The 25737-nt window shown below is 35.0% G+C and overlaps 1 protein-coding gene across 25 annotated transcripts in view; it reads left to right on the forward strand.

The window, feature by feature from the left end:
- LOC6037528 overlaps window positions 1-25737 on the forward strand; it is a 252673-nt gene that overhangs the window by 38870 nt on the left and 188066 nt on the right. For 10 of the 25 annotated variants that reach the window (XM_038252692.1, XM_038252682.1, XM_038252686.1 and 7 more), the window contains one exon: window positions 18332-18578. In XM_038252692.1, coding sequence (XP_038108620.1) covers window positions 18422-18578 — 157 coding nt within the window. In that variant the 5' untranslated portion in view covers window positions 18332-18421. Of the gene's footprint in view, window positions 1-17797; window positions 18579-25737 lie in introns of all 25 variants that reach the window. The other 15 variants (XM_038252674.1, XM_038252673.1, XM_038252676.1 and 12 more) reach the window with 4 other exon arrangements.

The following is a 25737-nucleotide window of genomic DNA, read 5'->3' on the forward strand; positions in this document are numbered from 1 at the left end:
TCATATGTTGAACATTCAAATAAGCGGAACTATTCTGTTGAAAATTGAGTGTAAAGGACATTACATAAGATTATTAATGTATGTAATAATTATAAAGTCTTAAAAAACATAACGTTGCATTCAAATTGTTAAATGATTGAAGGAACTAGATTCCAGACAACACAAAAAACAAGCATCTTTCGTTAAACTTCTTTTACCAGGAGTCAAAAGTCTGCCCAAACTGGCCAGTTTCCTGTTTCGGGTTTTCCTTAGCAGCCCGACACCATCTTCCTCTTGAAGGAAAAGAGTGGGTGGTGGGGTACGAAATCCGGATAACGGCGTAATATTTTCGGTAAATAATTCATGAAGCATTCGCCTTTTATTTGGCTCTGGAAAATTAGATTAGCTGCTTCGTGATTTACGAGCTGAGGAAATATTAACAGTTGGACAGGGACGGAGAGGGATGATGGGGAGGAGGAAATAGTCGGATTCTGAGGATGGTTGGTTGGGGGAGAGGTGGTGAGTAATACATTTGAAAAATTCAATTATTGTGACCAGCAAAAACTTGGTAACAAACAAAATTTTGAGGATAAGCGAGTAGCGAGTGCAAATATGATCTAATGTTTTTTGACGATCATTAACATCATCATCATCATCATCATAATCATCATTAAAGTGAGCAATAGGATTACAAGAAATAATAAAATTTTGGATTCCTTGGTCAAAAAAATAAGAATCGTAATTTTTTTGTTTGGGCATTAGGGTGGCCTACGCCGTGTGAGGTGGTCTAAAAAATTACCGTTTTCGTCGATTTTGACAAAAACCACATTTATAAATATCATATTTCCGCGTGATTTCAACCGTTTTTTGTTGTCTTGGTCGCAAATGAAAGGTTATTAGATAGGCTTTAAAGGAAAAATCGTTCGATGTTTCCAAAATTTAGCCTGCATTTGAAAAGGTCGTATGAAAACATAGAATCAGTGTTGCGATTTTGAGCGCTCATCCGCTTATGAGCGAGCATTTTTCGCTCATTCGTGAGGAGGAGCGTGACGCGAGCTAGCTCGCGTTTGCTCGTGCTCGTGTTTGCTTATTTATTTTATGAGCGAAAATGCTCATTGCTCGCGCTCATTTTTGCTCATTGAGCAAAATGAGCGGTAATTTTTACCTGTAACGGGTAAACGATAATAACTTTTTTTCTGCAGAGCTTCGAGGTTGTTTTTTTTTAAATGGAGGCTTGAATAGGCTAATCTTAATAATATTGGATGAAGTTATTTGTCATATTTTTTTGTTTTGATTTTTTTTTTTTTTTGGAGTCAGAGTTAAGTCTGGGAAGGGGTAGGGGGGACTTCTTTTATGTTAGAAAAATGCGTAATTTTACTTCTGAAAATGTGTTATTTTACCACTTTTTGGTGTCATGCAACTTTTTCAGTCTAAATCGAGGTAAAATCATAACATTGAAGAGGTAATTTTCAACCTAACAAAATTACACCTTCCAAATGTACACTTTTTACTGTGTAGAAATAATTCGATTAATAAAAAAAGTTGATAATAGAGTGACACGTGAAAGTGAACTATTTAATAAAGCTGAAAAGTATCTTTTAAGGAACACAAATATTATTTCTTGGTAAAACGTTTAGTCATGTTTCAATTCCTGGCACCTCATCTTGTTTAGTCAATTATTTGTAAATAATTTTGCATAATAAATGTCAAGTCTGTGTCTTAGAGTCGACCCAAAAATTAAATGAGAAATTAGCGTGCTCACAAGTAAAAACATGTTTTAATATAAGAAAAATCGATTACCATCCTATTTACAGCTTATTTAAGACCTAACAAGTCCATTCCTTGACAGTTTACTCTAAATTTGAAAGTGAAATAAGCTAAAAAGAGTGTCTGGGATTATTAGCAAATTAAGAAACCTTAATTGCGAGTCAGCCATTTTTCATTTATCGGGAATTTGATCAAAACTAGTTTTCTAAATTATCAAACTCTGAAAAAATAGGCTGACAACATTAAAGTTTCATTGTTAATTTAATTTTAGTTAACCGCGGTAAATTTTCTTGAAATATTTCGAATTAACTAAAATCCACCAAAGCATTTACCATTACCACATTGATCACACAAAAAACTGTGGTAGAAAAGTATCCTCCGCAATCCACCGCGATCAATGTTTGACTGTTCGACGCCAACGAATGATTTCAAGAAAATTTACTGCGGTTAACCAAAATTAAATTACCAATGCAACTTTTATGAGTTCATGTCCCTTTTTCGCGATGAAATTATCTTCAAAAGTGGCAATCCAATTGGCCTGTGCCAGATTCATCAACAATACTAAAAATCTACCTGAGCGCATGCGATGAGCATGAGCAAGCGCGAGCTACCTGTTAAGTCCTCATGCTCATAAATGAGCGAGCACGGCTTCTGGCTCGCTCGCTCATTCCCAACCCTGCATAGAATGCTGTTTTAAAGGTCTCGGGACCAAAGAGCATATGATTTAAACTGTTTTTATGGGATTCATCGAAAAATTTTACATTAAATATAAAAAATTGTGAAGTTATGATTTCAATACTCAGAGATACAATTTTTTGAAAAAAAAAAAAAATGTTCTGACGCGCCGTAAAATCGGAAAAAATCCTAACTGAAAGACGCAACTTTTGGATACATTTTACCACATTTTTAAGAATCAAATTCAAATATGTCATTTAGAGATACAAAACATGAATTCTGGGACTACAGATTCAAGAATATAGAAAATTTCATGAATAGTGTAAGGAGATGTTTACCATCCCTACAAAAGAGAGGTACAGTCCAGACTCGATTATCCGAAGCCTCCATTATCCGAAGTTTCGATTATCCGAAGTTCGATTATCCGATGGTTTGTATAGGACTTCGGATAATCGAATCACGAACAAAACTTTGTTTTTATTTTTTTTCTTTTTCTTGTTTTAAACATAAATTACGAGTTCTGCGACCCCATTTTAGTCAAATTTGAATAGTTGATTGCTTATTAAATAATAAAATGCATTTTTTTTTCAATATTTCGTAGTTTAGGGGTCATACTTAAGCTCGACAGTCAAAAATAAGACAGCGAAAAAAAAAATTTTTCGTGATTCGATTATCCGAAGTTTTTTATAATCCGGAGTGGAATTTTTCCGAGGCCTTCGGATAATCGAGTCTGGACTGTATGGATTTGCAACCTTATAAGATAGGCAATATCAAACTTGTTGATGGCTTTACTGGGTTTTCTTCTTAGCACTTTTTCCTTTTGTTGACGACTTGCATCATTGACATCATTCTACAGTGGATTCTCTAGCTGTCGACCTTCTCGATATCAATATTGCTCCAGCTGTCAATAAATTTTCAGTCCCTTCAAATAGATTGCTTTGATTTTTCGTTTTATAATTTGATAATTCCCGCTCTCGATGATCCTTTTAATATCGATAACGAGAGAGTCCTTTGTATGAACATTCTCACTACAAAATGTTGATGCACGTGTTGATACTTTTTGATAATATTTTTTCCAATCTTTGTTAAGTTATAAAAACCATCATTAAGGTTGTAAATGGTGGCATTCAGTCTTTAACCAATGACTGTTAATAGTAAATTGCGATGACAAATTAATCAAAATATGCAAAATGCATCTACAAACGTCATTTTTCGACTAATGCATTCTAAATCAGAATTTTAATGTTTTTGTAAAAAAATACATGGTAGGTAACCGTTGTATTTTATTAATTAATCAGTAATTGAAGTGATGTCAAAAAAGCTGCCGCCAAGTTATGAATTTTTGAAAAAATAGAGGTTTTGGAATAAATTGAAATTTCATGCATAAACAAATTTGACATAATTTTTAAATGTAAAATTGAATTTGCAATCGATAAGAACTTTACAGATTTTTTGATAAAGGGCCCTGTTTTCAAGATATAGCCACCGAAAGTTTAATTTTAGCGAAATATTTGCAGTTTTTTGATTTTAAAAAATAGTGACAATAAGTGAAAATTTCTAAATTATTTTCTTCGATAAGTTCAGAAAATGTGCTATAAAATTGTCTGAAAGATATTGAAGATCTGACCTCTGGTTGCTGAGATATCGACATTAGAAAATGATCGGTTGTTATGGTGAGATTTAGAAAACTTCAATGTTCGTGTTTCTTTTTCTTAAAGCAGCTGTATCTCAGCAATCCAAAGTCCAATCTTCAATGTCTCTTAGACAATTTTATAGCAAATTTTCTGAACTTATCAAAGAAAATTTTAGAAGTGGTCACCCATGGTCTCTAATTTTAAAAATTAAAAAAACTGCAAATATTTCGCTAAAATCAAACTTTCGATGGCTATATCTTGAAAACAGGGCCTTCGATATTTTAGAAAAATCACTATTTAAAATAATCAAAACTCGGCGGCAGATTTTTTGACCAAACTTCTCAATGGCTCAAAAGTTGAGGGTTTTTGTCTCTTAAAACATACCAAAAAATATCGAAAATAAAAAAATAAGTATTTTGTGAAATTGAGTTATTGTGAATTGAGTTTAAGTAAATAAAAAAATCGGCAATTTTTTTCCCGTATACCTACTTTTTCAGAATAGTTCTCAACAATACCAACTCCTTTGCTGAAGACACAAAATTGATCCGAAAATTTACTTACAAGTATCAGTTGTTTGAATATTTATATACCATTTTTGCAGGGACAGCTGCCAAAATTGTATTGAGACTTGTATGGGTGAACCAATGACACAAAACAGCTTCATTGGTCATAGGGATAGCCCCTACAAAGTTTGAGCTAAATAAAAAAAAAGCGTATCGACCATCACGTCACTTTCTGCCATGTAACTCCACCTCAAAAGTTGATCTCACTCTCAAAAATTTGCCTAACACATTCTTCAACTGTGTACATCTTCCTCGCCGAGGGGTCGCGCGGAACAAGTTAATTATTCAGGCCAAAGCTCGCCAAACGGAAGGAGCCAACCTCATGGAAGGAAATGTACGGTATCAAAAAGAGCCGACGCCGACGATGGGCGGGGGATGGGAGATGTTTGTAAACATGTTGCAAGAAGGTGCGGCTTTGTGGTGGGGTAGGTGTGTGTTTAAGTACGCCTAAGAACTTCCCGCGCTCAAGAAAACGAAAAAAGTCCAAATTCGCGTACAGCTTTTTGGTTGAACCGTGCTTTTGGGAAACTTTGCTAATTCTTTGACTATTATTTTTTAAGTAAAACTAGGGTAATATTTTTTTGGATTTTTTTTTTAAATTTGGGTTGTTTAGAATTTAAAAACAATCAGTTGAATTTAAATAAACACTAATCAACAGTACATGCTCATTTTTCCCACTGACTTAGTACTGGCTTACATTGGGTGGGAGCTCTTTTGAGTGGGGAGCACGTGCAAACAACATTTTGTTACACAGATTATACCCCTCTTCCCCACCCCCTGCGTCAGTGTTTTCTCTGAGGAAAAACGCAATCAAACCGACGCTTTGCAACACCTCCCCCACCCTCACCCTCTGATACTTCCACCACTCCGCGAAAAGAAAACATAAGGTTCAAGGACTGAATAATTAATTTATGCTTATGTTTTAATTACCACCACCCACCGCAAGTTGACTTTGTTTGGTGTTTCTTTGTGCAGGGTGGGAGTGATTTTACTTTCGCCTTTTCATCAGCACTTTTTTTTTTTAATTTTGGACTGCGAGCGACGACGCCTTCTTTTCCGCTGAAAAGGGGTGGGCGACGAGTTGGGGCTTTGTCCCGAAGCTTCACCCTAGGTGGGTTTTGTTTGTCTTTGCGATTAAGGCAGCGGTGTTGATCAAAATGAGTTTGAGTAATTGAAATTATTTTAAGAAGGGGTTTTCTTTGACCTATGTTTAATATGAAATAACTGATTTTTTTACAAAACTTAAACACAATAACTCTTATTTATTGCAACATACGAAGAAGATCTATTTCCGAAAATTGATATCGAATTTCCGATTCCCCGAAGTTCAGGTCGATATTTGCGTTTGAAAACAATCTTGAAAAGCTTTTCCAATCATGTCTCCATGTAACGTGAAACCCGTTTTGGTACAGTCGATACCACGAACTCAGCGTAGGCAAACAGCAGCCACTATTTTGGTTACCGCTGAGTATTTGTGATCGATGTGCTATATCCAGCCGGGGTGCTCCCGGAAGGGTGGTGGCTTCTTCCTGGAATGTCGGTGATTTGTGAGTTCCATTGATTGGCACATTTACACTGATATCACTGGATCTATATTTGAAAGTTTATTTTTAAATGTTTCTTTAGATGAAACAGGAAGGTCTGTCGAATTGAGGTCTAATGGCAGCTCCAAGGAAAATACTGTAAATAATAAATGTTATTCAGAAATGAATTGTTGTTTGAACCTCTGTGCTCAATCTCAATCCAATTCAACGAATCATCTTTGCGGTTAACTTTACGCAGTTGGCCTGGCCGTTTGAGATGTTTCAACAACTCTTTCAATAATTTATAATGATTGATTTTAATTGAACTCAGTTAGATTCATATCTAAAACCTAATTTAATACGAGGCTTACTAGGCGTCATCAATAAAGTATGTCACGATAAAATCGGTCAAAATTAACCCTCCCTCTCCCCTATATCACCCTTTGTCACGTTAGCTCCGACCCCCCCCCCCCCCCAATCTTGACTTTTTGTAAAAAAATAAGGATTATTTTTAAAATTCGGAGTGTAGTCAAAAGTTAATAAGTTTTAAGGTTTCGTTTTGAAATATTTTTTTTTAATTTACGATCGATAGATTTTTTGAAAATCTGATGATTTAATCATACCATATCTATCATTAACGACTCTGTTTCTTAATGCCTTGTATCATGTTTGATTTATGAGTTATGTTTATTAAAAATCAAACAATTTTGTTGTATATATTTCCAATCTGAATTTTCAAATATTTAATATTCAGTATCAGTGAGTTGCATATGCCTAGCTCCACTAATTTCAACACAACCGATCTAAATTTTGATTTGATTTTGTTGGCAATTGTTTGGTTGTGTTCATTGTGTTTTTACCGGATCAAATCAAAAACAGCATTGTCACACTTTATCACGCATGACATAGGCTTGCAACGTCGTAAAATTAGTAGGCCTTGCTTCTGAATTTTGAGAAATTAGGAAAATTGGCTTTTTTTCACTAAAACTCAAATATCTCGGCACTGGAGGGTCGAAATTGCATTTTCTTAGAGGAAAAAATGTTCGCCGTGAAATTCCCTACAAACTGCATGTATTGGTTTTACTGAGACAAATACACAGTAAAAAATAATGGAAATTTGGAAGCTGTAATTTTGAAAGATTGAATATTACCTCTTTTATCATGTAATTTTACCTCGATTTAGACTGCAAAAGTGACATTACACCAGAAAATAGGTAAAATTACACATTTTCAGAGGTAAAATTACACATTTTTTTCTGACATAAAAGATGTACCCCTTCCCAGATGTAACATTACTATGATTTTTTTTCTGTGTAGGCTACCCTAAATTAAATGAGCATTTCTGAAAAAATTCGATTATTTCGACATAAATCCGCCTGAGAGAGTCCAAAACTTTACTTTTGGTCCAATATCTATAGTGCATCTTAATCTATAGACAAAAAGCTATCGTTTTAAAAAGTGACTATTTTCAGTAAATTGAAGAGGGGTTGCGAGAAAGTATTTTATTATTTTCTCTGGTCTAATTATGCCTAACATAATAATCTATCATTTAAGAAGTGAGCACCCAAAATTTCTCTAGATGACCTTAAAATGGGATAGGCTATTGTTCATTTTGTTTTACCCGTTTTTATTGTTTTGTTTGTGAGCAGTTCTCTCAGATTTCGGTCATTCGATTTTTTTTTGTATATTTTAATCCGACTGAAACTTTTTTGGTGCCTTCGGTATGCCCAAAGAAGCCATTTTGCATCATTAGTTTGTCCATACAATTTTCCATACAAATTTGGCAGCTGGCCATACAAAAATGATGTATGAAAATTCAAAAATCTGTATCTTTTGAAGGTATTTTTTGATCGATTTGGTGTTTTCGGCAAAGTTGTAGGTATGGATATGGATTACACTGAAAAAAAAAAATGATACATGGTAGAAAAAAATTTATGTGATTTTTTATTTAACTTTTTGTCACTAAAACTTGATTTGCAAAAAAACACTATTTTTATTTTTTTTATTTTTTGAAATTTTTTAGAGGACATCAAATGCCAACTTTTCAGAAATTTCCAGGTTGTGCATAAAATCCTTGAGCGAGTTAAGAATTTTTGAATCAATACTGTTTTTTCCAAAAAATCGAAAAATTGGTCGCAAAAATTTTTCAACTTCATTTTTCGATGTAAAATCGAATTTGCAATCAAAAAGCACTTTTGTGAAATTTTGATAAAGTGCATCGTTTTCAAGTTAAATCCATTTTTAGGTGACTTTTTTGCAAAAAGTCGAAGTTTTTCATTTTTTTTAATTAGTGCACATGTTTGCCCACCTCTGAAAAAAAATATTTTTGAAAAGCTGAGAAAATTCTCTATGTTTTGCTTATTCGGACTTTGTTGATACGACCCTTAGTTGCTGAGATATTGCCATGCAAAGGTTTAAAAACAGGAAAATTGATGTTTTCTAAGTCCCACCCAAACAACACACAATTTTCTAATGTCGACATCTCAGCAACTAATAGTCCGATTTTCAATGTTAAAATATGAAACATTCGTGTAATTGTCCGATCTTCTAAAAAAAAAAATTTTTAATTTTTAAACCAAGACTAACATTTTAAAAGGGCGTAGTATTGAATGTTTGGCCCTTTTGAATGTTAGCCTTGGTTTAAAAATTTTGAAAATATTTTTTTCGAAAAGATCGGAAAATTTCACGAATGTTTAATATTTTAACATTGTAAATCGGACCATTAGTTGCTGAGATATCGACATAAGAAAATGGTGTGTTGTTTGGGTGGGACTTAGAAAACATCAATTTTCCTGTTTTTAAATTTTTGCATGGCAATATCTCAGCAACTAAGGGTCGTATCAACAAAGTCCGAATAAGCAAAACATAGAGAATTTTCTCAGCTTTTAAAAAAAGCAAACTTGTGCACTAATAAAAAAATGAAAAACTTCGACTATTTGCAAAAAAGTCACCTAAAAATGGATTTAACTTGAAAACGGTGCAGTTTATCAAAATTTCACTAAAGTACTTTTTGATTGCAAATTTGATTTTACATCGAAAAATGAAGTTGAAAATTTTTTGCGACCAATTATTCGAATTTTTGAAAAAATCAGTATTGATTCAAAAATTTATAACTCGCTCAAAGATTTTTGGCAAAACCTTGAAATTTCTGAAAAGTTGGCATTTGATGTCCTCTAAAACATATCAAAAAATAAAAAAAAATTAAAAATAGTTTTTTTTTGCAAATCAAGTTTTAGTGACAAAAAGTTAAATAAAAAATCACCAAAAATTTGTTTTCCTTGTTTCAATTTTTTTTCAGTGTAGTCCATATCCATACCTACAACTTTGCCGAAGACACCAAATCGATCAAAAAAATCCTTCAAAAGATACAGATTTTTGAATTTTCATACATCATTTTTTATGGCCAGCTGCCAAATTTGTATGGAAAATTATATGGACAAACTAATGATTCAAAATGGCTTCTTTGGGCATACCGAAGACACCAAAAAAATTTCAGCCGGATTAAAAAATACAAAAATTAAAATTTAAGAAAAAACGAAACTATTGGCACTACGCCCCCCGGGGCATGGCCTTCCTCTAACGTGGGATTTCTGCTCCAGCGCCTCTGACGAGACAGGAGAAACCGGGACCGACGTTTTACTTCACCATCCGATAGAAGCTCAGTGGATAAGGCGGGAATCGAACCCGCGTCTCATAGCATCATCGGGATCGGCAGCCGAAGCCGCTACCCCTGCGCCACGAGACCCACAAAATTTAAGAAAACAGACCGATTTCGTAGAGAATTGCTCTTGTATTGAACTAAATGGCACACCCCTGTTCGTCGATCATTGACTGTTATTTTTCATTCATTGAACTGAATCACCCTGTACAATAAAATTTTAGTAAACAAAAACAAAAAAAAACTGCATAACTTTTGATGTACTTTACCAAATCTTATAAATTTCAATACGGACTTACGAGACCCCAAGACGAATCGAATGAGGCCAATACAGTCAAAATCGGTTCAGGATGTGACGAGATATTGCAGTGACACTGATTTGGTACACATACAGTCAAACACACAGACATTTGCTTAGCTGGTGAATCTGAGTCGATATGTACAAATGGATATAGGTCTAGGAGGTCTAACCAAAAAGTTAATTTTTTGAGTGATTTTATAGCCTGGTCTCAGCAAGGTGCCTCCTAGTCTCAAAATTGTGTCACGAGTTGCTTTTCTCCTCTATTGCTAAATCCAAAAAAAATCACTTCGACCCAATCTCGCTCCCCAGATACAATGTCAACAACAGAATTCGGCTTCACGAATACTTTTAAAATGTTTCCAAAATGTAATATCTCTAGAATCCATCCATACTGGACACCAAAAAACCGCAATATTCACTCACTTTTCGTCCCAGGCTTACATGGCGCCACTTGAAGCAAGTTCAGTAAAACTCCAGCAAGCCCAGTGGAAAAGTGGATGCATGCCTCTGGAATGTGCTGTGTGCTTGTGTGGTGCCTTGCCGAGCTTTGGTGCCGATGGCTAATAACGGTCTTGCCAGACTGGCTGGTGCCTCCCTCCTGCGGTATTACGGACTGAGTGGGTGGATTTGGTGTACTTTTTAAGGGTCGAAAACTTTTACGCCCACCAATTTTCTTTGCCCTTGTCTGGAAATTGACATCAAATGTTTGGAAGGATTGAATGTTTGTTTGAAATGCAAAAAAAAAGTCTTCACCTAAAACTACATATTTTGCACAGGATTTCCGATTTCGGTGTCTTCACTCAATTCGAACCAGCATTCTTCGATGACCTGCGGGAAATAACTGTAGTGTAGTGTAGGCAACCGACAGACAGTCAGTGCGAACACAAAGTGAAGTGCTCGAAAACTCAGAGGAGAAAAGTGACTATGCAAACAAGACTGGAAAGGATTCACCTTATTTGCATATGGTGCACGGAAAAAAATGATTTGGGATAGTCGTACATCTAAAAGTCATAATTCATCAAACGATGAAATAACGCTTAAAACAAACTTAATTTTTAAAATTTGAGTTTATAACCAAAATTTTCCACACAAGTTAAACCGAAAGTGTCGCTGAATGGAAGCTTTTTGGGAAAAGGTTCTTGGGCGGGGAGGTGAGAATGTTTTCCCCGGGTACAAAGTGCAAGCTCAGAGTGACTCACGTACAAAGTTTCCGAGCGAGACAGCAAGGGATGTGTTTACAATGCTGGAGGACGTCAGTGCGGGATTGTGGATTAGGATTTACGAGATGCTGGGATTCCGAGCGGGTTTCCTCGGGGCAGCGTGTGTGTGTGTGTGTGTGTGTTAGTAGTTTGGCAGAGAGACACTTTTCGCCCTTGCCAAAAATTGTGTGAGAGTGTGTGTGGGTGGGACAAGAAGTGGGTAGAGCTTTTTGGTTTGGAGATAGATTGGCTTAGACAGCTATCAGAAAGTCATCAGCTAGGAATGGAACTGGGTGCGCACACACATTCACACACACACAAACCACTCGAAGCATGACGTGAAATTGGCTCTGTTCTGTAATCCGAGACGGAGAGAGTGTATGTGTGTGTGTTTGTATTTGAATGTGGGAAGAGGTGGGTGTGTTTTTCTAATTGGAAAGTGCATTCGAGCTTTTGTGTATGTTGAGCTTTTGTGGTTCGGTAACAATAACTGACAAATGGTTTTGTAACATTCTTGGTGCACAACGGATGCTTCAACTGTTTGTTTCAGCATGATTGTTTGTTGATAATATAAACTGATATTTTGTTCACTCACTGTCTTTTCCACATTAATCCAGTCAAATGCGAACGCTTTATGTATAATGTTTTTAATTGGATGCTCGAACTAGGACGTCCATGAAAATATTTCAAGAAATAACAACAAAGAGAAACACGACCATTTTAAGTCTACTGAAGCTGAATAAAATATTGCAATCTCTTTTACAGTTTTTTATCATCAACAATGCCTTTTGAAACAGCTTCTCAGGTTCATATAATACTGTGCTCTTCAAACGGAATATATTTTCTCAATTATGAAGTCAGTCGTAGAATATTTTACAAGTCTTTAGCATAACCCTTTTACAAGCATCCGACTTCTTCAAGTTGTAGAAAGTTGTAAATTGTTGGACCTTATAGATAAAAATGAGTACACGGTTAACACAACTCAATTTGGAACTTCGTCCCTTTAATGTTGTTCTATTTTATGATATTTTATAGCCGACAAAATTTAATTTTTGCATTTTCAGTATATCAGAAATTCCATTTGAAAAGAACCTAAACCTAAAAAAAGTTCTCCGATCGGGCTCAACATTTTTCTAGGGGTATATAAGCCAAAATAATTGGATCCGTATATTTTTGCTTGGCCGTTATGGTGACCTACACCATGCTAGGGTGGTCCCAAAAACGTCAATTTTCGCAAAAACCACATTTTTCAAAAAAAAAAATCATAGCTCCTTGTCGTTTCAACCGATTTTAGCTGTCTTGGACACAAATGAAAGGTGATTAGTTTGTCTTTCAAGATAAAATAGTTTGGGATCTGAAAATAAACCGGCAAAACATCATATGTTTCAGGGATCATCAAATGCCAACTTTCCAGAATATGAAGAAAATCATTGACCAAGTTATAAATTTTTGAATCAATATTGATTTTTTCAAAAGTCGAAATATTGATCGCAAAATTCTCAATTTAATTTTTGATGTAAAATCAAAAGTTCATAAGTGTTATTTTGATAAAGTGCTCCGTTTTTAAGTTATAACCATTTTTAGGTATTTTTTTTGAAAACAGTCCGAGTTATTCATTTTTTTTTAATTAGTACCAATATTTGCCCACTTTTGCCCATTTTTTTTTTTAAAGCTGAGAAAATTTTCTATATTTTGCTTTTTTGAGCTTTTTTGAAACGACACTTAGTTGCTGAGATATTGTCATTCAAAGATTTAAAAACAGGAAAATGGATGTTTTCTAAGTCTCACCCAAACAACCCACTATTTTCTAATGTCGATATCTCAGAAACTAATGATCCAATTTTCAATGTCAAATTTTGAAACATTCGTAAAATTTTCCGATCCTTTCGCAAACAATATTTTTTTTAAATCAAGACTAAGATTTCAAAATGGCCAAATAGAGCAATTCCAGCTCAAATCAGGATTTTTTTCTGGTACTTTTGTACCCGACCCTCTCCGATTTCAATGAAACTTTGTAGACATGTTATCCTAGGCCTATTTAAGTCATTTTTGTGTATATGGAGCCAATAGTACTCGAGAATAACATTTGAGAAGGGCGTAAGGTATTTAAATATTTTAGTATTTTGCAATTTAAAATTGCTGTATCTCGAAGCCGTTGCATCGTATCAAAAAGTGGTCAAAGACAAGCTTGTAGGAAATTGGACGGGCTTTCTGAAAAAAATAAACCGAAACAAAAATACACGCCACTTTTATGTCATTTTTTAATTTTTATTTTTAAAAGTTAAATTTAAAGGTGATGTCACGATTTTTTTTCGCTCAAAATTTTTGAGGAAATACCCTGAGATGTTACCAAAAGACTGACGAAAAATCCAGGATGGTATGTCTCTCTTAAAAAATACAAAATCATTTACTAAAACTGTTGTTTTGAAAAGTGGTCTAAACGTCATAATTTTTAAAAACTGGTAGTGGGAATCGATTCCCCAGATAATTTTACATAAAAGTCTCCATATTGACCATTGTCCTATGTCCAATCCTTGGGAAGATACAGCGGTTTAAAAAAAAATGTTGAAAAAAACGGGATTTTTTGTGGTTTTTGGCATTTTTTTTATGACAGTCTTGGTTTTTCAGTCTCGAATTTTTTTTACCGGAAAGCTCGTCCAATTTCCCATAAGTTTGCTTTTGACAGCTTTTTGATTTATATCGTTTTTATATTTACGTAATCAAATTTACTATCCTGGTTTCTACCACATTGAAAAAATAATCTATTTTCATTTATAAGCAATGTAATTAAGCTTATATCTGTAAGCCCTTACATCAAATTGAAATGCTGTCAAAGCCAAACTTATGGGAAATTGGACGAGCTTTTCGTTAAAAATATTTACGAGATAGAAAAACCAAGTCTGTCATATAGAAATTGTCAAAAACCACCAACAATCCCGTTATTTTCAACATTTTTATTTTTAAAACCGCTGTATCTTCCCAAGTATTGGTTATAGGACAATGGTCAAAACGGAGACTTTTATGTAAAGTTGTCTGAAGAATCGATTCCCACTACCGGTTTTTAGAAATTTTGACGTTTAGACCACTTTTCAAAAAACAGTTTTAGTAAATGATTTTTGTATTTTTTTAGGATAGACATTCAAATTTAAGTTTAAGACTTAAAAATCACAAAATCTCATAGATGTGGCGTGTATTTTTGTTTCAGTGTATTTTTTCAGAAAGCCCGTCCAATTTTTGATACGACGCAACGGCTTCGAGATACAGTAATTTTTAAATTACAGAATACAAAAATATTTAAATACCTTACGCCCTTCTCAAATGTTATTCTAGAGTACGTTTTGCTCCATATGCACAAAAATGGCTTATATAGGCCTAGGATAGCATGTCTACAAAGTTTCATTGAAATCGGATAGGGTCGTGTACAAAAGTATCAGAAAAATTCCTGATTTGAGCTGGAATTGTTCAATATTCAATACTACGCCCTTTTGAAATGTTAGTCTTGATTTGAAAAATGAAAGTATTGTTTTCGTAAAGATCGCGAATTTTTAAGAATGTTTCATATTTTGACATTGAAAATCGGAGCATTAGTTGCTGAGATATCGACAATAGAAAATGGTGGGTTGTTTGAGTGAGAGTTAAAAAAAGAACAATTTTCTTGTTTTTCTTGTTTCTCAGCAACTAACGGTCGTATCAAAAGAGCTGAAAAAAGCAAATTAAAGAAAATTTTCTCAGCTTTTCACAAAATATTTTTTCAAGAGTGGGCCATGGCCACATGGCCAAAAGTTAAAAAAAAATAATAACTGCTACTATTTTCAAAAAAGATACCTAAAAATAGCTATATCTTGAAAACGGTGCACTTTATCAAAATTTCACTCAAGTACTTTTTGATTGCAAAATAAATTTTACATCAAAACATGAGGTTGAAAAATTTTGCGACCAATATTCGATTTTTTGGAAAAAAGATAGTATTGATTCAAATATTCATAACTCGGCCAAAGATGTTTTGCCCATTCTGGAAATTTCTGAAAAGTTGGAATTTGATGTCCTCTAAAACAAATCAGAAAATAAAGAAAATAAAATAGTGTTTTATGCTAATCAAATCGATCGAAAAATTTCTTCAAAAAATACAGATTTTAAATTTTCATATATTTTTATTTTTGTTTGGGCATTTGCTAAATTTGTCTGAAAGGATAAACTAATGATGCAAAATGGCTTCTTTGGGCATATTGAAGCCAAAAAAAAGTTTCAGGTGGAATTTAAAAAATTAAAATTAATAAATAAAGACCGATTTTGTAGAGAGTGAAGATTGGCAGCACTGCTTGCCCGGTTCAGTTCGGTTTTATAGCTCGTGATTTAAAATAGAAATATTTGAGTGAATATTGATCGTATCGACGCGGAAAATGTGTTTTTTGACGGCTTAGATCGCCTTCATTGCTGAAACGATGAAGTTTTCGACTTTCCGAGTTAAATTAGTGGCTTTTTCTCGCAAAAAAAGTTTGGATTTTGAGGCTGAAAGATGGTTTCTTTTCGGAAAGGAAGAGAAATAGACAGCAATGACAGAAACAGCATCATAATTTTCCATGGTGTTGCTGTGAGCGAGTACTCTTTATGTCTCTTTTTCTCGTGTGCGTGGGTGTTTGTGTGAGTGACTTGAGCGAGCGTGAGCTTACGCTCCAAAATGCGGACAGAAAGGAAGGAATATATGCTGTCAGTTTTGAGTGGTCGGCAGCGTGACGGACTGGTGAAGGCGCGGTGTGTTTGTCAGCTTTGTGCGAGAGATAGTAATCGCGAGCATCTCGCTCAGATTGGCAGTGTGACCAGTTTAATTGGATTTTAAATGAAGATTAAAATCATTTGACTGTGTTGATGTTATTGGAAATAGTGAAACAAGAAGATCATACCAGTTCAAAATTTAAATAGTTATGAGTTATATGGGGGCATAGTTTTGAAGAAAAAAAAAGATTGAGTGCACGACTTGCTCTGCTCAAGGTTTGCTCAAGGTTTGCCAGTGGAACTGGTTTCGTGATAGGCAAATTAATCCAGGAAAAAACGAGATTGTGATTTGTGGCGGCTGCGTTGCATGAGATTTGTGCCAGTATTTGTGCAGTTTGAGCCATCTTTCTGGCTTGTAAAAAAGGAAAAATCAGTAATGGTGAAAATAAACGGGTTTCGTGCGCATGATTTCCGGAGTTAAAATTTTGGGAAAATCGGCTGCCATCATCGCGAAGATCACTCCATCTGTAATCCTGCTAACGCGTGCTTCAACGATAGCTGGTTGCCACTACTGATAGCAGCACACGCATACGCATACAACGACAGGAAGATGGTCGTTTAGTCATTCACGAGGATCTACATCGAGATCTACATGTATTTGCTTCTCTCTCAACGTCTCAACGGTACTCTAGTGTCAATCGACTTTGGTGAGTCGGTGTTGGTGAAACAAGGTTTGTGGTGCTAGGTAAGTCCGTTCCTGCTTTTGCAGGTGTTCGACTACATCAAAAGGTAAGCTAAGATATACTTCATTCATTAAAAAAAACAGAGAACATAAAAATTCAGAGTGGGGTTAAAGGGGTTGCCAATATTACTCATGTTTTTATTTGTTATAAATTACCCATATATTTTTCTATTCACAGGAAGCGAGTTGTGGCGCTATAACCACGGCAAGTAGTGTCCAGGGCATTTGTGGAAATACAGTGTCCCATCCCTAGAGGGTCCCGGAGCACCAAAACTTCTTAGCATGGTGGCTCCCAACGAATTGCCTAAACAAACAGGAACGTGAGCGGGGATCCCACGTTTCTTCCTCCCCTGTAGATTCAGAAATGTGTTGTTGTTTGAACATTCGTGCTCAAACTCAATCCAATTCAACGAATCATCTTTGCGGTAAACTTTACGCAGTTGGCCTGGCCGCTTTAACGTTTGTGATGTTTCAAAGCAATTTATTGCATTGGGGCACTGCAATTGTTAATAATGACAAGAGGATGCTAGGCGTTAATCAACCTAAGGCATTTTCCAGGATGCCCTCGAAAGACTGGCTGCGCTAGGGTTAGATTAGATTAGATTAGATTAGAAAGACCGATTTTGTAGAGAGTTGCTCGAATGTGAAATAATTTTAAAAACAATGTTGTGCATTTTAGTGACACTTAGATATTGAATTAAAGCATTACTTTTCAGATTTAGAATTTATATTATTAATTGTGTTATTTAAAAAAAGATATTGTTGTTCCAAACGTTTTAAAGTATGTGTGTCGAAAAAGAATGTTTTATTTTAAAGAAAAATTACATATAAAAATAAAATTTTGATTTTCATACAAAATTGAATCCAATGAAGCCTTAAATTATTAGGTACCTCCTTGAACATTATACATTTTATTTTATTCACTGAATTTAACTTAAAATAAAGTTGATCTCCGAGTACAGGATAGAATCAGTTATATGTGATGATTATATTCAATTTTAACTTGATTTAACTTTTTTCTTTTCTTTCTTTTTTCATTACAGCTGATCCAATCACGAGTCAAAACTGTAATCAATGCGACGAATTTTAAAAATGATTACATTTAGTGAAATGTCGAATATTCACATCGAGTTACGCCAATGATAGCTTACATTTCCAGAACCCAAAAATTCAACATCCAAATTCAATGGCACGTTTACCCTCATCGAACTCGAATACCGATCGCTGGACTTTATCGCAATGAAATAGCCACCCTCTCGAACGATAATTGATTGCGATAAACGGGCCTGTTTATGCAGCTCCCCTCCTCCCATCCATCCAGTCAGTGTGTATGTTTGTGCCAATTACGGATCGACGAAATTGAACGGATAATTTAAATGAAAAACATCGAAATCCGACTACCATCAAAGGCCCTCAAAAAGGGAGGAGTGCGATCAGGCTGGGGAAAAAATCGGCGTTGTTTGAATAGTACTTTCCGCGCAAAATGAAACTTCACGTGGAATGAAATTTATTCGAGAGGAGGAAAAAAAAACTCGGGTAAACGCGCGAAAAAACTGTATCAAATTTCACTATTGCAGAAAAAAAACTCCGCCCGACTGGCAGCACTGCACAAAGCGAAACTCGACGTCGCGAAAAGGTTAATTAAAAGTGCCGAAGTTCGGGACGGGATGACGCTCGAAGCTTGCCAAAGGGGTGTTTATAGCTTCGATAGCAGCATGCTTCCGTCAAAAGTTCAACAACGGCAGCAGAGCAGGGGCCGGTGGCAGGACCGAAACTTGACACTGACGACCTGGCTGCTGATTGGGGTGTGCGCCGTTATTCCAGGTGAGTACAAGGTCGGGAATGGCGAGTATTTTTTTGGGAAACTTTTTTTTACGATTTCGTATATCACATTTGCTTTCATGTTGTCACAATCACACTGAAGTAACGTTTAAACCCCAAATTAACCACTCTTCAAGTTTGCCCACTCTATGAACCAGCGAGCTAGAATTACCTCAAAGCCAAAAGTTCATCTACTTCCAGTCTGGAAATTTCCCCAACCAACATAAGAAGCAGTGCATAACTTCAATGATTTATAGTAATTAAGGTAAATACCAACCGTGGGAGCTGAAACTTCTGCATTGCGCACTGCAGGCTGCTGGAGGATTACAACAAGCCAAGAAAAAGAAAACCTCCCCGGGTGAGAACTCCGTAAAAAAATAAAAGAAACGCAACCTCCGTTGGCTTCAAAGAAGCTCCCGGTCGAACCATTAGGCAATCACGGAAAGCTGCTGTTGGCTGCCGAGGCGAGGGCCAAAAGAAGCCATTTCATTACCATTTCTATTTTCGGACCCCGTTGAAAATCCCACGAAGGGTTTTGGAGTGCTTTATTTGCCTGTGGATGATGGTACCTTTTTAAGCTGAGAAGCCCAGGTTTTCTTTTTTTTTTTGCTCCTCTCCGACGGATGGATAAAGCAAATCGTTAATGAGGCAGGAAAATCCAACGAGAAAGTTTTCATCAGCACCCAGCGCGATAAGATGATTCATCTGCAGTCTAGAGATAGCGCCTCTTTATCAGGGGGTTGAAAAGTGAATCGATTAAGTGTTTTTTACCGAGCTGGTCCGAGCCTTATGGAAACAAGATTGATGGCATTGGTTGAGATTACTAGTTTTGGTGCATGCAGCAATTTTGCTTTAGCAATCGAATTTAAAGCGCAATTGTATAGACTTTTATCAATTTTACCGCTACTTTGTTGGTTTGAAAATTCATCTCAAAGTGAAAATTACAAAACAAAATTTAAACAGTGTGTTTTCCCATAAAAAAATCCATGCAAAATTAATGTGAAATGCTTAAAGTGTGGATGGTTGCGTCCACACTTTAAGCATTTCACGTTAATTTTGCATGGATTTTTGTCCATCGGTTCCAAATTTTAGGAATGCTTTGATTTTATAATTATTTAAACTGCAGTGGTTCAGATCAAATTTTAAGTTTGTAATATTTTTCAAGATTTTTAATCTACATGAACTAAAGTTATAAAACATGACACAAACATATTGATTAAAAACCACATTAAAACAATTTAACAGCTGAGCAGTTCTCTACGGAATCGGTCTTTTTTCTTTAATTTTAATTTTTGTATTTTTTAATCCGGCTGAAACTTTTTTGGTGCCTTCGGTATGCCCAAAGAAGCTATTGTGCATCATTAGTTTGTCCATATAATTTTCCATACAAATTTGCCAGCTGTCCATACAAAAATAATATGTGAAAATTCAAAAATCTGTATCTTTTGATCTTTTGAGGAATTTTTTGATCGATTTGGTATCTTTGGCAAAGTTGTAGGTATTGATATGGACTACATTAAAAAAAATGATACACGGTAAAAAAAATTTGGTTATTTTTAATTTAACTTTTTGTCACTAAAACTTGATTTGCAAAAAACACTATTTTTTTTATTTTTTGATACGTTTTAGAGGACATTAAATGCCAACTTTTCAGAAATTTCCAGAATGGGCAAAAAAATCTTTGACCGAGTTATGATTTTTTGAATCAATACAGATTTTTCAAAAATCGAAATATTGGTCGCAACAATTTTTCAAATGGGCGTAATATTGAATGTTTGGCCCGATTGAAATGTTAGTCTTTATTTTAAGTTTTTGAAAATATTTTTTTCGAAAAGATCGGAAAATTTTACGAATGTTTCATGTTTTAACATTGTAAATCGGACCTATAGTTGCTGAGATATCGACATTAGAAAATGGTGGGTTGTTTGGGTGAGACTTAGAAAACATCAATTTTTCTGTTTTTTAACCTTTGCATGGCTATATCTCAGCAACTAAGGGTCGTATCAACAAAGTCCGAAGAAGCAAAATATAGAGAATTTTCTCAGCTTTTCAAAAATATTTTTTTCAATAGTGGGCAAACATGGGCACTATTTTTAAAAAATGAAAAACTGCGACTATTTTCAAAAAAGTTACCTAAAAATGGTTATAACTTGGAAACGGTGCACTTTATCAAAAATTTACTAAAGTACTTTTTGATTGCAAATTCGATTTTACATCGAAAAATGCAGTTGAAAAATTTTTGCAACCAATATTTCGATTTTTTGAAAAAATCTGTATTGATTCAAAAAGTCATAACTCGGTCAAAGATTTTTTGCCCATTCTGGAAATTTCTGTAAAGTTGGAATTTTATGTCCTCTAAAACATATCAAAAAAAAAAATAAAATAAAAATAGTGTTTTTTTGCAAATCAAGTTTTAGTGACAAAAAGTTAAATTAAAAATCACCATTTTTTTGTACCGTGTATCATTTTTTTTCAGTGTAGTCCATATCCATACTACAACTTTGTCGAAGACACCAAATCGATCAAAAAATTCCTTCAAAAGATACAGATTTTTGAATTTTCACGTATCATTTTGTATGGACAGCTGCCAAATTTGTATGGAAAATTATATGGACAAACTAATGATGCAAAATGGCTTCTTTGGGCATACCGAAGGCACCAAAAAAGTTTCAGCCGGATTAAAAAATACAAAAAAATCGAATGACCGAAATCACAGAGAATTGCTCAGCTTTTCTCCACCAAAATCAGAATATGATTTTATTTATATTTTTTAATTTGGTTCAAACTTTGTGGGGTCCTGCTCCATGACCAAAGAAGCCATTTTGTATCATTTGTTCTCCCATACAAGGCTCCGTACATTTTTTTCTAACTTTTGAAAGAATCTTCTGATCGATTTGGTGTCTTGGGCAAGGTTGCTAGGCTTCCAGATAAATCTTGAAATGCTATATTTTTTTCAAGTGTCAGCCAGAATAAAGACTCACCCTTCTCTGTGTGTGTGTGTGTGTGTGTGCAACCAACCAAACGGGACCACGCGGTCGCTTCTTACAAATTGAGTTGTTTCCATGTATTTTTTTAGCTCTCATTCTATACATGCAAATAACTCGCATAGGCATTTGGAAGGTGTTAGCTCTGCCGAGCTTCGGTGACCCATTTCTACGCTGGCTAGCCGAGCGCGAGGTACTTCAGCTTTGTCGACAAGCCCCGCCCTGAAGAACGTTTGGACCAATCGGATTCAAACGTTATTTAGAACTTCCGAACCCTTGTCAAATGGACAAGGACCCAGCGCGTATATAGTTGATGGAGGTAACAGTATTCCTAATTCCAGTTATAGCTCACCAAGTCGCGATAGCCTAGTGGTTAGCATTTTTGCTTACCAATCCAAAGGACGGGGGATCGAACCCCGACTCGAGCGACTTTGATTTTTCGTACATGTTCAGAGTTTCAAGATATATATTTCCTATACTTTCACGTTGGGAGCAGATGGGAATCGAACCCAGGACCATTCGCTTACAAAGCGAACACCGTAACCAGTCAGCCACGGCCGCTCCCTAATAAAGACTCACCCTTCTCTGTGCCAAATATTGACCCTTCGCCATTCAGAATTGTAAGATTTTCGTCTGTCAGATTTTCCAGATTTTTTATCGATACTTAGCCAAATTTTTCAAATTTAACCCTTGAAACCCTTGGAGTCTTTGACAAAGTTGTATAAATGTAGTACTATTCAGACAAGTAGGTACCTGTAATCAAAATTCTTTTACTTCAGTTTTTATGCCATTTATCAAAAAGTTACATGGGTAGGTATAAAATGCTTTTTTTGCAATTCCGTCGTGAAAGTACTTACTTTTCCTGTCATTCCTGAACGACGAAATAGCCTACTTTTCTGTACCAAAAATAACAGAATCGAATAGCAACACTTTTCAAAATAAATGCTGAAAAGTTTTACTTTTCAGCACTGAAATGGGTGCTGAAAAGTTGAACTTTTCAGCACTTGTTTCGAAAAGTAACACTTTTCAAAATTTTTTTTATTTAAACGATTTATTGACAAAATACATGAAAATTTGACTTTAAATTTTACTCAATGGGTGTTTTTAGGAATTGCAAAAAATGTTGTATGGAACTCGTTGCAAAACTTGATTTTTTCAGCACTCTTCGTATTTATCCAACTCGGTGAACCTCGTTGGATAAATGTACGACTCGTGCTGAAAAAATCCTCTTTTTGCAACTTGTTGCATAAACTACTATTAAAACATTTTTTTGCATTCAAATCTTTATACTATATGGATTGTAATTTCAAGTAAGTAAATTAGTCACTATAGGTCAAACTCATTTAATGTAATTACAGGACACTAGCAGCAAATGTGATTATTTTCAATCTCTTACTGAGAATTTTGTGCACTGACGTTTTTGCGTATCAGGAGGATCACTTTTGTAATCTAACAATTCTGATTTTTTATGTGAATTTGAGAAAGGAATTTCAAGCTAAAAATAGGATTAATTAGATAAAGCCTTGTTGTTTTCATGTTGGAAGAAGGTCGTAGGCTTTTCAAATAAAAGCCCTTTTAAAGAAACAAAAGCTAAAATTTGTTTATATTTTTTTTTAAAGTACTGTCTATCTATTTGTTTGTTTTTTTTTTAAAGGTCCAATCAAACAAATTTCTAGTTTTTGTTAGGGGTATTAAAAACACCCAAAACGCAAAAACTGAAAATTTGGTTTATTTGACCTTTTCAAAAAAACTCTAGATTTGGTTTGGTAGCTAGTGAGCGTTTCACTTTGCTCTAAATCAATATTATAGGGGAAGAAGGGTTAATATGCACCCCCAGCTTTTCTCGTTGTTAGGTAAAATTTTCGAGGAAAAAATCATAGGAATCGGAAGCTTAACATTGCTAAGGAATGCTGGTAAAATTTGAGCATTGTATTACGAAAACAGCTTAAGTTATTTGCAAAATTTAAAAATGTTGTGTTTTCACCTTATTTTTATTGGACTTTCAATATGTCTTTTGGACAATGTAAAAAGAATTTATTGATTTAGTAAATGATGATTTGTAAAAGCATTTATTGATATTGTAAGTGTTGATTTATAAAGTTTTTGCCATAATCTTCAATATACTGTAGATAGATGAGTCCAAAAACAATAAAACATGTATTTTAATTGAATTTATGTAAAAGCGTGGTGTGTGTGTGTGTGTGGTCCAATCCAATACCCGCTAACCGGTAGCGAAATTATGGGAAAGTATAATTTGTATCAGACTGTGTACATGCCGAATGCTGATACAGGTTATCTCAGTCCCGGTATTAGGTGGTGATAGCCCTCGCGCTGCTTCCAACCCAACCCGTTTCAGAATGACAGAGCTCCTTGCGGTCCAATTCCGAGGTCGCTGGGCATTGTTCGGCCCCGCCTAAACATAGAAGCAAGCATCTGAAGGAAACTCGATCTATATTTAGACTTCCAATCCCTCAGGCAAATCAGGGATCAGCGCGATATCCTGCTGAAGCCTCAAGCTATCGGCCCATAAGTTTGCTTTCATCTATTAGTAAATTATTCGAAAGAATAATTCTTAATAGAATGATGACGCACATTAATGAAAATTCAATTTTCGCTGATGAGCAGTTTGGATTTCGCCTTGGGCATTCAACTACTCATCAGTTGTTGAGAGTTTCAAATTTAATTCGAAGCAACAAATCTGAGGGCTATTCTACTGGCGCTGCTCTTCTAGACATAGAAAAAGCATTTGACAGTGTTTGGCATAAAGGTTTGATTGCGAAATTAAAAGGTTTAATTTTCCGATTTATATCGTGAAAATTATTCAAAATTATTTGACGGATCGTACTCTGCAGGTATGTTATCAGAATAGCAAATCTGATCAACTACCTGTACGTGCTGGCGTCCCTCAAGGAAGCATTTTGGGTCCAATTTTATACAATATTTTTACTTCTGACTTGCCTGATTTGCCCCAGGATGTCAGAAATCACTTTTGCTGATGACACAAGCATCTCCGCCAAAGGCAGAAGCCTTCGTGTCATCACAAGAAGATTACAAAAAGCTTGGATATTTTCAATTCTTATTTGAAAGAATGGAAAATTACTCCAAATGCTGCAAAACTCAACTTATTATTTTCCCTCACAAACCAAGGGCTGATTTTCTTAAACCAAAAATCATCACATTATAAAGATGAATGAGGTAAATTTAAAGTGGGAGGATCAAGTGAAATATCTTGGACTTGGTTTTGACAAAACCTTACTTACAAGGATCACATTGAAAGTATCCAGGTTAAATGTAACAAATATATTAAATGTTTGTATCCACTTATAAACAGGAATTCTAGACTTTGTCTCAAGAATAAACTGTTAATTTATAAACAAATTTTCAGACCTGCCATGCTTTATGCTGTGCCGATCTGGACAAGCTGTTGCTTAACCAGGAAGAAAAACTTCAGAGGATTCAGAACAAAATTCTGAAAATGATTCTGAAACTTCCTCCCTGGTTCAGCACCAGTGAACTTCATCAATTAGCCGAAGTTGACACTTTGGATGTTATGTCCAATAAGATAATTGATGCATTTCGACAAAAATCATTGCAGTCTTCAGCTGCATTGATCCGCTCTTTATATAGTTTATAAGTTAGTTTTAAGGTATCCCTTTTCCCTTTTGTACATGTAGGACCTCCTACATTTGAAATCACTGAATAGCGAAAGCTACAATATTTCATGAATAAATGAAAGTTGCTAGTATTTAAAATTGAGGTGAAAAGTCATCGTTTGTGATTGGACACTCAATAATATTTTAACTGAATGAATGTACATGGAAAAGAAATTTTAATAAATATAAATTTAAAAAAAAAAGGGATCAGCGCGTATTTAATATTATAAGAAGAAGAGAGATAACATGTTTCAATACTACGGATAATTTCACTGCTAGAGTGTAAACCTTCTGATGGCCGACTGCTTAGCGTCCCAGACCACCACCAATCCAAAGGTGTGAGTTCGAATCCCACCTGATTCATTTTAATTTTTATTCATATTCAAATTCCTGATTCCAAATTTCAAAGGTACCGACCGGGATTTGATCCCTGAACCTTCTGCTTGGGAAACAGAAGCCGTAACCATTAAGCCACGGAGCCGGTTGAAAGGGACGTGGTTCTCTGTATGGATTTTTGCGAGATGA

This window comes from Culex quinquefasciatus, chromosome 2 (genome assembly GCF_015732765.1).
Source record: "Culex quinquefasciatus strain JHB chromosome 2, VPISU_Cqui_1.0_pri_paternal, whole genome shotgun sequence".
Lineage (NCBI taxonomy): Eukaryota > Metazoa > Arthropoda > Insecta > Diptera > Culicidae > Culex > Culex quinquefasciatus.